Source organism: Grampus griseus (genome assembly GCF_964374135.1).
Source record: "Grampus griseus genome assembly, chromosome: 5".
Taxonomy (NCBI): Eukaryota; Metazoa; Chordata; class Mammalia; order Artiodactyla; family Delphinidae; genus Grampus; species Grampus griseus.
Genome location: NC_138998.1, coordinates 85,494,612 through 85,507,515, shown reverse-complemented (window position 1 = coordinate 85,507,515; position 12,904 = coordinate 85,494,612). Strand labels below are relative to the sequence as shown.

The window sequence follows — 12,904 nt, the reverse complement described above, 5'->3', positions numbered from 1 at the left end:
CTAGCAGTCATAGATAACTAACCAATCACCATGGTCAGAAATTACTAATAGTATTTATTTAAATATGCTGTCAGATTCTCTGAATGTCAAAAAATTGAAGCCAAAGTAGAAGATGCCTACAAAAGGTCTAGTATAAATAAAAGGGACAGAGAGAGAAAAAACAAACAAACAAACAAACAAGCATTTCTCTTCTGTGCCGCCATCTACCTAAAAAAAATTCATGCTGCCCTAAGATAAGCTTGTACCTATTTTTATGAAGGAAAATGATGCGATAAACATCAGGAAAATGGTAATAGGGAACTAATGTTTGTCATGTATAGTATGACAGCACATCCTAAATGGGAACTTTTTGCAGACAGGTAGAAAAAGAAAGAACTAAAAATTTTTCTCTTTTTTTAGATTTTTAAAAAATTATGTATTAAAATATCCTGAAATTATACACATTTTAAAGAGGTAATTCCATGCTGAAGTTCTAGCAACATAAACTTAGTCTTGTGGTTTATTATGTCACAAAAAACCATTGGTAGAATTATCGAATTACTCAGAGTTGTGGGTACCTTTGCCTTACACTTTTTGTTGAGACATCATTTTCGTGTCCAGCAGAAAGTTCTTTGAGCCAGACAGTGTTTTTGCTTTTTCAACATCATTACTTACACTGTACACAAATATAAAGCTAAGAAAACAGGTCTTGGGTCTTAGAAAACAGCAGCTGAAGGTCAATTCTGCATAAAGTCTGTTTTCTGCTAAAATTATTGAATGAGCTCATAGAGTGTAGTGTTCTGAATACCACCTAAAATTATATGTTCTTATTACTATTGCTAATAAGCCCTGACCTTGTGTTCATGCTTTGAGAAAATGTTAAGGAAGTTGATCTCTCATTATAGTTATTACCCACCAGCAGTGTGTGTGTGGAGCGGGGACAAGACTGGGTATGGGGTTGAGGGCATCCAAGGCTGAGCTTGGTTTTAAGAGATACATCAACCAGAATTTCAGATACTTCTAATCCCTTCGTTTCAGGCAAAGGTTTGTATTCTGCTTTCTACCCTAGATAGTCAACACCCAGTGTTTGCATTTTATTCTAGGGAATTCTTTCAGAAGAGATACTGAAAACCAGAGGATTTCAGAGGAGGGCAGACAGCTGTCAAAGAGACCAGATAGTCTAATCTTTTTGAATAGAGAAAGATTAGACATTTTATAAGGAGTAATAATTTGCTTAACCTGAAAAAATGCTTGAGATAATGAATTGAAAATAAATATTCTGGGACACTGGCTTTTCATTTAGTGGCAACATTGGTATGCTGAAGGCAGTCTTGGAAAAGTTTTATGTTTTTATGGAGAATTTTGTTTTGCGTTTTGCTTATTTGTTTGTTTGTTGTATGACAATGTTCTTGTTTGCTTTTTTTTCTTCCTTTTTCTGTTTTTGGCTTTGCCCCTAAAGTGAATATTCTAAAAAGCAAATTCAAATTTTGCTGAAAGGTATTATTCAGCACTGAAAACTAAATCTGCTATTTAGATTCCTGTACCCTTGACTGAAGTTTCATTTTTCTTTATGAATATGGGTTTTTACCAAAGTTGGTCACATAAAAAAAGTAATCTTCAGTTGATAAAATAGAATATGGCTAAGTAGAGAAAGGAGGCAAAACTAGTCATCTTTTTTTTTTTTTTTTTTTTTTTTTTGCGGTACGCGGGCCTCTCTGTTGTGGCCTCTCCCGCTGCGGAGCACAGGCTCCGGACGCGCAGGCTCAGCGGCCATGGCTCACGGGCCCAGCTACTCCGCGGCATGCGGGATCTTCCCGGACCGGGGCATGAACCCGTGTCCCCTGCATCGGCAGGCGGACTCCCAACCACTGTGCCACCAGGGAAGCCCAAAACTAGTCATCTTTATACCATTAATGACCAAGTGATTCAGTATTATTCAGTATCATACAGTAATTACATATGAGATCAGAAATGTGCCTGTCTTCTGAAGGTCAGAATTTGGAGCAATGGGAGAAAGCATTGCTCCTCTTGTAATTTAGGTGGGCTGGAGAAACCAATGATGAGTGTCTTGTGCTACAGGTAATGCATTACAAAGTGTATCTTCAGTGACTTCAGGCTCTCCCTTGGCATGACAGGTGCTAGCCAAATGGCATTTCATTTGTTCCATGCCATTGTATTGACAAGTCTTCACCGTAAATTTCTATAGCAATTGCTTTTGCTTTTCACTGCAGGTGCAGTTCTGATCCCCCCAAAAGTATCAGGTAGTGGCAACACAGTATCATAGAGCAGCAATAATTTTGCTGAATAAAAGTGGTTTACATGTCAAGGAAATATTAAATCAATAGCAAAAGTGTAGCTATAGAGAACAAGTAGGTGTCCATGGATAAAAATTAATTATTTTTTAACAAAATAACCAAAGTAGCTCTTAAAGTATATAAAATATAATTTTTTTACTGCCTCCATAGTTTTGTCTTCTCCAGAATGTCATATAGTTGGAGTAATAAAGTATTTAGCTTTTCAGATGGGCTTCTTTCACTTAGTAATATGCATGTATAGTTTCTCCATGTCTTTCCATGGCTTGATAGCTCGTTTCTTTTTAGTACTGAATAATATTCCATAGCCTGGATGTAGTATGGTTTATTTATTCATTTACCTACTAAAGGATATCTTAGTTGCTTCCAAGTTTTGGCATTTATGAATAAAGCTGCTATAAACATATGTGCACAGTACTGATTTTAAGATAAACCATATGTCCTACATTACTGTGGTCATGTTTCTCTTCAAAAGAACTCTTAGCCCTCAAACATCCTAGGTTTGAGTTGATCAACAATATGATTTAGGGAGACTATACTAATGATTATCTTATTCATTTTTATATGAATTAATTTTTATATGAATGTGTGTAGCCAACATGAACCCCTACTGTGTGCCAGGCTTTATGCTATGGAGGATACAGGCACAGAAGCCTCTCTATAGCCAAGAGAGTCTAGAAAAGAAGATACATTTAAGTGACTATGCAAATAAACACGCATGAGAAATAGCAGTGGTTCTCCATGGCTGGAACATCCAAATAAATAAGTTTTGACTTAGGCCATCGTCCTTTTTTTCCAGAATAGTCAAATAAAATGTAAACAAGGGAAAAATAATATATTTTGTTTAATGTTAAACATTTCTAAGTTCTTCTCCTTCTCTGTTAGTTATCCTATCTGGTCTTGCAGCTTTTACTCCCTTTGGTTTTTTCCCTCACGTGTTTATGTGATGTCTTTCTCAAGACGCATTACTTTTGGAGCTCTTGAATCCCTTAATGCAGTTTCCTCCTTCGTACGGTGGACGGGCTTTATTGGCAAAACTGGCCACTACCCTTCTATCGCACCTGTAAGAGAATTCATTTTTTTAACTGGCCATCTTAGATCACCATTTAAGAAATAAAATGTCCACAAGCAAAAAGGCATAACAAAAAAGTAGCTGGTGATACATGATCCCAAACCAAATAAAGTGACTTCCAAATTTAGGGGTCATCTACATAGAACTTTGGTGAGAGTGTTGTTGGTCTGGCATCCCTGAATAATTAAACTAACGGGAAGACTTCCCGCAAGCCAAAATTTTTAGACTTTGGAGGAGACATTTTGAGAACACAGTTTGTAGGAGTTGGTTTTGGTTTATTTATGAGTAGAGCACTTTATTTGGTATTATTTTCCTCGCCTATGTTTTATCTCTTAAAACTGAGGTAAGTTAAGTTTCACCTACAGTTTTCAGAGTTGAATTGACTTGCCTCTTCAGACCAGTGATTCTTGTAAGTAACATCCTTTAAATTGTATTGGATCTTGTCGTGTGTGTGTGTGTGTGTGTGTGTGTGTGTGTGTGTGTGTGTGTGTGTTTGAAGAGACATCAGTAAGAAGCAGTATTCTTGAAAGGCTTTTGTGTTTTCTTCAGTGCCAGCACTTCAAATATTGCCCGAATAGAAGAAATGGAGAGACTTTTGAAGCAAGCTCATGCAGAGAAGACCAGGCTTCTTGAATCCAGGGTAGGCCTAATATGTTTCATGTAGTAGTTCAAGATGCCCTGCACTTGACACTGGGAAACTGTTTTCAGGCCTCAGTAAGCAGCGTGATCTTGGAGTAGTCACTCCACCTTTCTTGGCCTCATTTCCTTTTTTATTTTTGGCCGTGCCACATGGCTTGTGGGATCTTAGTTCCCTGGCCAGGGATTGAACCCCAGGTCCTCAGCAGTGAAAGCAAAGAGTCCTAACCACTGGACTGCCAGGGAATTCCCACTGGCCCCATTTTCCTTTCTGAGAAGTGAGGGTGTTAGAGAGATGTTCTCTTCGGCTCTTTACTGCACTAGCATTTTTCATGATGTAAAATGTATATTGTGTGGACATAAACTGAAATGAATGCTTTGTATTACATTTTGCCTTCAATGGCGCCTTTGTTTGCCTGCCGGGGAACAGGAGGAATGGCAGGTCTTTACGTGTTCTCTCTGCCTTGCCAGTTCGTGGTAAAGACACTATTGTAATATTAAAACTCCCATGTTATTGTGACTGTATTTCAAGCCAGAATCTGAACTTCCTTAGGAATTCCCCAAATGCCTTTGCATCCTGCCTGAAAGGGCACCTCCTTTCCTCTTCTAACTTCCCTGGGCACTTCCTCTGTGACCGTCGGCCAGGAAGCCACAGAGCAACAACAGGAATTGGAAGGACCTACGGCCATCAAAGAAAGGCCAAAAGTTGTGACTGGTGTTGGGTCACAGTTAGTGAGCCTTTTTTATATTAAAAATGGAGAGTTTTTAATATATGGGGTCATTAGTATGAAATGACTGAATAGAGTCACAAGCTGTGTTTCACTTAATATTTCATTTTTAATTAAATGTAGTGGTTGCATTTCTGCACAGGATGCTTTTGAAAGTTCTGTGAATGGTGATTACGGGTGTTTTAGTCTTAGATATATACTGGGCTATAAAATCAGGAATTGTATAGTGAGAATTATTTGTTTTCGTATTGGAATCATTCAAGTATAACCAGTATGTCTGAAAATTTTTTCTGCATAATGATATTTAGGAACGGGAAATGGAAGCCAAGAAACGAGCTCTGGAAGAAGAAAAACGACGCCGAGAACTCCTGGAAAAACGATTGCAGGAAGAAACCAGCCAGAGGCAGAAGTTAATTGAAAAGGAAGTAAAAATAAGGGAGAAACAAAGGGCACAGGTTTGTTGGTCAATCTGGATGGATTGGAGTAGGTTGCCCCCTGGTGGTCGTTTTTCAGAAGACGGTCATGCTATGTCTGAGAATGCCTTTGGTTGTGCTGCCTATTAGCCCTTGACCTGTAATGGCTGAGAGAAAGATGTGCATTAATGGACAAAAAAAATGTGTGTTTATTTCAAAACCCACTGGGAACTACTAAAAAAATGATATTTTTCTTTAGTTATATGTGGCACATTTTGATTGGAGAGGCACTTTTTCTTCTACCCATTTTTTTGTAGTATATTTAAAAGGAGAATGTCTTCTTGAGCAGCTTTGAAAATGCAGCTGGATTCATTACTGAAAACAAATACAACACCCAAACTCAGTTGAGAAAGAGAAGGGATTCTATTAAGACATCTTTTGGAAGCAAACACTCCAGAACAGGATACTTTTACCAGCCCGGTTTTTTGGTGGTGGTGGTCATGTTTTGGGTTTTTTTTTTCCTAACCACTGTGTTGTCACACGTTTCCCCTTTGCTGCATCAGTCCACACACATGTGCACAGGATTCCTGAACTCAAGCAAAACTCAGGAAAACCATCCACTTTGTTTGACTTCCTATCTCAGTCAGTAGAGTCTGAGTCTCTGTTCTTGTCACTAGAACTGCTTACATAATGTATGTTTCCTGAGAAACTAAAATAAAATTTTAAGTGCTATGTAATTTAAAGTTCAAATCAGTTTTACCAAAGCTTACTAGACTTCATGGGAAAAGGTACCAGTTCCCTTATTCCTCACAGTTGCTGGCAGTCTGAAGTACAACGGTTGGAGACTCGCCTTAAGGCCTCATGTGCTTCGGGGGCTCAGTAAATCTGTGGCATCTGTCTAACGTCAAAGTACCACAAAATCAAAGGCAAAATAAAGGCAAAATACAAAGTCAAACTTGTTCATTTTATTTCATTATGCCAAACCTCTGTCACATTTTGATTTAGTGTAAAGGTCACCCATGCCTGTTTTATATCTGAAGCCAAAACCAAAAGGCACAATTCTATTTTAATCCCAATTATAACTTTTGCTTCCAAGTGTATGATTAGGTTATTTTCCCCCAGGGCAAAGGGGTGGGGTTATTTAACAGGATAAAATAAAAGACTATTTTAGAAATACTACCCGTGGCAATATGTGCTTCCTAGATTCGATGAACCTCTACTCCGGCCATAGTAAAATCAAAGACATCTATGTACATCTCTTCAGTGTCTCGTCCTGGACAGTTCATTGGGTACAGCTTTGATTCCACTTCTTACCTTATTTTAGCTTCACTTTTCAAAACATCCATCTCTGCCTTCAATTTCTATCACAGGGTGTATGCAAGCCGACATGTACATACATCCTCGGGGGCTGGACTTACTAAATAATGTTCAGTCAATTGTGTCATGTCTGCGGTTATTTAAGGAGAACTATTGTTGAGTTGTGGCAGGGAGAACTCCTGGATACGTTACAGAGGAGGAGGCCTCATCTGTAAGGAGCAGCCCAGATAACTTCATGCCTTATTTCCCTGTGTTTTTAAGTGCTAAGTACCTCTGTTAAAGCTAAGGTAAACGACATGTTTCCATTTTCTCATCTGGCCATTTCAAGGAATAGAATCTGTTGGCCTGAGTTTATCCACATTTTCCCCCCCATACCATAGCATCCTTCTTAAAATGCCATTCTCTTTTTAGATTCCAAATGACAATGTTTAGCTTAAGTTCTCATAATCACATGGACATTTTAACACTTAGGCTTTTCAGTTCACTTTCACTTGTAAACATCTGTGACCTAAAACAAAACAAATAATTAGCTATAGATGAGATGGGCTTGTGCTTTTCCAGGCTCGACCTCTGACCCGTTATCTGCCTATCCGGAAGGAAGACTTTGATTTGCGCAGCCACGTGGAGACTGCTGGCCACAATATTGATACCTGTTATCATGTGTCAATCACAGAGAAGACCTGCAGAGGATTCCTCATCAAAATGGGTGGAAAAATTAAAACTTGGAAAAAACGTTGGTTTGTTTTTGATCGGAACAAGCGCACCTTCTCTTATTATGCAGGTGGGCGATAAAAAAAATCTGAGTGATATATTCAAATCAGGAATTCTCTGTTAAAGAACAAAGGCAATGAAATTCAGAATAAATAATTAGAGTGATAAGTAATAGAATTAACGGCAATATTAGCTTGATAGATGTATATTATTTTCTATTCAGATTATATGGTCCACCAGATATGAATTTCCTCTAGAAATAATAAAAATTATGTTATTTAAAAAGTGTGAGTCTATTCTAGTTCTGAAATAAGCTCAAGCCCAAATAAATATTAAATGGAATTTATTTTTTAGACCAAAATATTATCTTTTAAACCGTGAAATCAGAAAAAAAAAGGTTTCTATTTATTTCTCTATGGTCATATGCTCTAAAGTCACACACAATTAGGCAGCTTAACTGACAGTCATTCAATTGTAGTTTATATACTAGAATGACAATTTCAGCACAGAGAGTGAAGCTTATCAGTGAACTAGTGAATAAGTATTTATTAAGTGACTGGAATATTTTTGGATTCTTTAAATGATGGATTATGAGAACGATACCCTACTGAATCTTCTATAAATATAGGAGTATTTGTGTAACCGGTTTACTTATTAAGAAGCCCCTTATTTACACATAGATCACATATGAAATATGTCCATTAGCAGCATAAGAATAGCTCTGCCCTCTTTTCAACTGCTGAGTAAGAGGAGAATCAGACTAGAGGTTATGAAGAGACCCTGCCTTGGGGTGACTGTATCAGCATTTATGAGCATTGTTGGGAATTGTTACCAAGTGTATCAAGGTAATAAAAAATAACAGTCCAGTCATTTAATCTGTAGTGTGAGGTCAGGGTATGTTTATGAATAGGGGTGTGAGCAACCAAGAAGCATGTGGAAGAAAGGAAACAGTGGCAACGGAGCCCCAGAATCGGGGTGAGGAAAGGGCAGGGGGTGCATGCCTTTCAGTTAGGGGCTCTTTGGGTGGGGTTCCAGTTGCTACAGGGGCGAGTGGCCTGAAGTAAATGGTCTACTAACCCTCACAGGTTGTCTCTCTTGGGCTTTCTGACCGTGGGTTTTATAAGAATCCAGAGACAGTCTCTTTAGTTGATACAATAGAAAAGATGCCTATGTAATAAATGCCAATTTAGTGTCTGCAAAATGCATAAACAAAACTTCGCTACATGCTAGTCTCCAAAGACAACCTGAGCCAGAATTTTCCAAAAATAAAATTTTAAAATAACTCAGACAAAACAGCTTCACTCTTTTCTGCTCCTTTTCTCTGGGATTTGTATTTCATTCTTAAGCTTGTATTTTTCAGATTCTTCCTCATATCTGAAGTCCCCTACAAACAAAAGTTTTCTTCCCCAGTTTTCTGCCTGCTTTGAAACACTGACAAGGTTTACTTTTATCTCCAGATTTTTTTTTACCTCTGTTTCCAAAAAACAAAGTATTATTGTTTTCCCATGAATTCATTATTGCAGGACCTTTTCCACCAAATGTTTGAGAGACACATTGACCTCCTCTTTCACAGAAACTGGTGGAAACCCACCAAACATGGTATTAATTAAAACAGAGTTTCCCTAGGAACTAAGTCTATATAATGAAAGTAAGTCTCTTCCCATCACAAAAGTTCTACCTTTTCTAACACTGTTAAGCCTGAAATATCCTTTCAGACTTTCTCCATTCCTTTTCATGTATGTTTCAGTCCATATAGGTATTCTTTCTTCTTTAATACAGTTAGGACCAAATTATTCACTCTGTTCATACCTTTCTTCACACAACAGTATTTCAAGGTTTTTCTCTTTGAGCACTTGCAGATTTACCTCAGTCTTTTCAGTGGCTGTGTAGATCGCAGTGTACGGCTGGTCTAGCATTAGATCAGTTCCCTATTAAAGCTCCAGCAGATCTTTTGCAGCTTGTGCTCTAACGAACCCAAATGCACGTGCACGTGCATGAGTAGGTCTTATACCATACAGTTTTAGAAGCAGAATTGCTGAGTAAGAATTCTGGCATTTTTCATTGTGTATGTTTGACCAAATTGACTTCCCAAAAGAGACTTTCTCATTTGCATTTCCACCAACAGGGTATGATAGTCTCTTTCTCTGTATCCTCATCCATCATTTTGAGATTCTTTAAAGTGCTTGCATGTGTTATCATCCCTGCAGAGTTTAAGTTACAAAATGTCTCAAGAACATATTGGTGTTATTAGGCACCACAGAGTGACGCTGTTTGGTCGGTGGTTTGGTTGTTTGTTTTTGTTTTGTTTTATGCTCTGTTTGGTTTTTATGGCAAATCTGACGAAATCTTTGGAAGTGGTTTGGAAAACGCTGCACTGAAAGGACATTAAATTATTGACATGAAACTCTGTTGAGAACAGGATAAAATATCAAGTATACTAGACAAGAAATTTGATAGGAAAGAAACATAAGTAGAATCTTATTTTAAATTAGAAATCAAAAACACACTTGTTGCAAATTTCATTGCAACAGAGCTGCATATTAATATTTTCATTACAACTACTATCTTGGAGAATGTGGGGAAATAATTTATCTTGATGTCAATGGTGTTTACACTTTGTGTGCTAACCTGACAGTCAGTATTCTGGGTTACCTTTTGACTGCTAATTTGTGAAGAGCCTTGAGTAAAGTCACTTAGTCTCTTTTGTTTAGGGTTGCTAATTCCAACCTTTTTTTTTTTCTTTTTTCAGGATAGAGTGTGGCTAATGTACTAACCTAGGTTATCTTAATTAATCTTAGATAATTTAAATGCTAGATAAATATTTTAATGATGATAGTTATAATGACATTATAATTTTTCCTGTCCATCAGTGGTGATAAAGTATTTGTTTTAACACTCATCTACCATTGCAGACAAGCATGAAGCTAAATTAAAAGGAGTAATATACTTTCAAGCCATTGAAGAAGTCTATTATGATCACCTCAAGAATGCTAATAAGGTAAACATTGAATTTCAGATTCCTACGATTTGAATGCATAATTAAGTAGGGAAAAGGTATTTTTTTGAATTCTAATTAATTTCGATTTGTTATTCTGACATAATGGGTAGATATGATCAGAATGGTGCTGGAAAAGTAAACATGGAAGTAAAGTAATTAGTGCAGCTGATCTTTTTGTGAAAAAATAAATCATGACAAAATGAGAAAATATTCTGGATATATTGGTTTGGGAGACGCTGCCAAGTAACTCTTTGCTAGGCTTCTAAGAAGGAGCTACTACCTACTTACGAGGAAGATCATAAGGAAACATCTTAGTAGGGCTAAGAATAACATTTATTGAGCTATTTTTAGAGCACCCACTATCAGCTAGATACCCTGCTGGAGCTTTTCAAGTAGCTGCTAAAACTACTGGTGAGCTCACTGTGAGAGTTCTTGTGCAGAAAGGCCAGAAATATGGTCAATCTTGAGAAAGGTGTTGAGGGCGAGGGAATAGGTTACATTAGAACAGAAGTAATAGCTACATAGAAGCCTTCACATATCTCTGTGTTATATTTAATATTATAATTTCAAGATTTTATTTTATGTTCTTTTCCTTTTTTTTTAGAGTCCTAATCCATTACTTACCTTTAGCGTCAAGACGCATGACAGAATCTACTATATGGTGGCCCCATCACCAGAAGCCATGCGGATCTGGATGGATGTTATAGTTACTGGGGCGGAAGGTTACACTCACTTCTTGTTGTAGTGAACTAACGCAATAGTCCACTTCAGGGCAGACTGCAATAATTTCTTACAAGAATAAAGCCATATTCAACACCAGGTGGAAAGACCCAAGAGACCCATCCCTTTAACTATGGATACTCAGAACTGTTTTCATATAAACAGGAAGTCATTTGTAAAAGGGAAAGAAGGGATTTTAATTCAAAGCTTGAGCATAAATAACTCAAAGCTTGATCATAAATAGCAAAGAATTGAAGCACCTAGGAGAAAGAAAACACTATTTTCGTAAATAGCATCACTTATAGGAACATTTCTTATAAATTCTTTTTTATCAATTGTTGATTTTGGTGAAATAAACTAAACCGTTTACAAATGTCTATATGTACTTGGAAAATATGAAATTATTTTAGCACCCAAATCATTGGCATTGACTTTACTGGTAATCAACTGGCTTTTTTGAAAAAGGAGTATTTTGCTGAATGCTATTTTATAAATATAAGCAAATAAGGGCTTGGAAGGGAATATATTGTACGAGGAGTTTGGCCCTACTTTTAAAGTACTACACCAAAACCAAAGACTTGATATCACCTTTGTTTAACAGTAGTAGTTTCAAGTGATGAACTGCAGTTAGTGTTATTCTACATTTTAAAATGGTACTTTGATGCCAACAAGTGCCCAGGAAGTTGACTTTGAAGAATCACTACCAGCATAAGCTACTGTACATATATAGCAAACTACTCTTTGTAAAAGAAGAACAAAAAGCTGTGTGTTTTCGGAAGAAGCAGTCTTAGACATTCTGTCACATTGGGCAATTTAAAATAAAGAGAATACTTAGGAGCTATTTTGATGAAGATTTTTCCATTCCCAGTACTGAGAATAAAGGCAACCAGTAGCTGATTTTCTTTATATTATCTGATTTCTCTTTGTTGCAGCCTCACATGACATAACTATGAAATACAGCTGTTTTCACCAAAGAACAGACCAATTAAAATCCTTATTTACAGAAGTATTGTGATTCCATTAAAAGGCAAATGAAGTTCAACTTAATGTACTCTGTAATGTACTATTTTATTATGTATTTTCTTTACAATTAGCCTTTGTTTTTTAGAGTTAAATTAATTTTTGTTGAATGAAATGACTTCAGGAAAGTCCTTTTATAATGATTTTCAAATGCCATTTATCCTGGTTTGTCATGTTGTGTGCGTTTGTAAGTATGAATGTACTCTCTCTACACTTTGGCAAAAGAATAGAAGCAGAAAATAATGACATTACTTACTAGTACAAGCGAAATGATTAGATTAGAAGTGTCTGTAAAATCTTTGTCAGGCCTGCCTGGGTACAATTTTTTTTTTTTTATTTGCAGTGGTTTGTATACATGTTGCCAATAATAAGATTTTGCAACTGGATGACACATGATTTTACTTGAACAGTGAAGGACAAAATCACAATTGCAGAAGACATTTTTATAATCTGTTTTTTCAGAGAGCACCCCTAAACCCTGTAATGAGAGTGAAACACAATTGCTAAACTTTTGTTGGTTAATGTAAAGATATAACTTTTCTGAACTGTACTTTACCCTCTTCATAGGATTGTAAAGATATTCTAATCAACTTTATGCCTTGCATGATATAGTAAACCTTTCCAATATGTGTGTTAAAATATGTTGAGTTTGGATTAAAATATTGACCAGATTTCACATTTGAAAATAAACTCATCTCTCATTAGGAAGTCACCCATTGGTTACATGACAGGGGATGGATTAATCAGCAAAAGTCCATTGTAGAATCGAGATAAAGGTTGTTGTGTGCTAACATTATGACTTGTAGTTTATAAACTGAAGTAATCAGAAATATCTCTGGACACATTCCTGTTGCTAACAAAATGAGATAACCCCTGAGAAACCTGACATCTTTTTGTCTAATTGCACAGATGCAATTACTACTGGGGATTGAAGGACTGTGTTTACCTATCCTTCTCTCTGATGGGGAAAAAATCATGCAGGTATGAAGTTAAAGTTC

General features: G+C 36.7%; 1 protein-coding gene across 6 annotated transcripts in view; it reads left to right on the top strand.

The window, feature by feature from the left end:
• Nucleotides 1-12,577, top strand: part of PHLDB2 (pleckstrin homology like domain family B member 2) — a 129,081-nt gene extending 116,504 nt beyond the window's left edge. For all 6 annotated transcript variants that reach the window (XM_082654338.1, XM_082654340.1, XM_082654339.1 and 3 more), the window contains 5 exons: nucleotides 3,913-4,003; nucleotides 5,036-5,182; nucleotides 7,019-7,238; nucleotides 10,081-10,166; nucleotides 10,771-12,577. In XM_082654338.1, the coding sequence (XP_082510464.1) occupies nucleotides 3,913-4,003; nucleotides 5,036-5,182; nucleotides 7,019-7,238; nucleotides 10,081-10,166; nucleotides 10,771-10,911 (685 nt within the window). In that variant the 3' untranslated portion in view covers nucleotides 10,912-12,577. The remainder of the gene's footprint in view (nucleotides 1-3,912; nucleotides 4,004-5,035; nucleotides 5,183-7,018; nucleotides 7,239-10,080; nucleotides 10,167-10,770) is intronic.
• The last annotated feature ends 327 nt before the right edge of the window (nucleotides 12,578-12,904 follow it).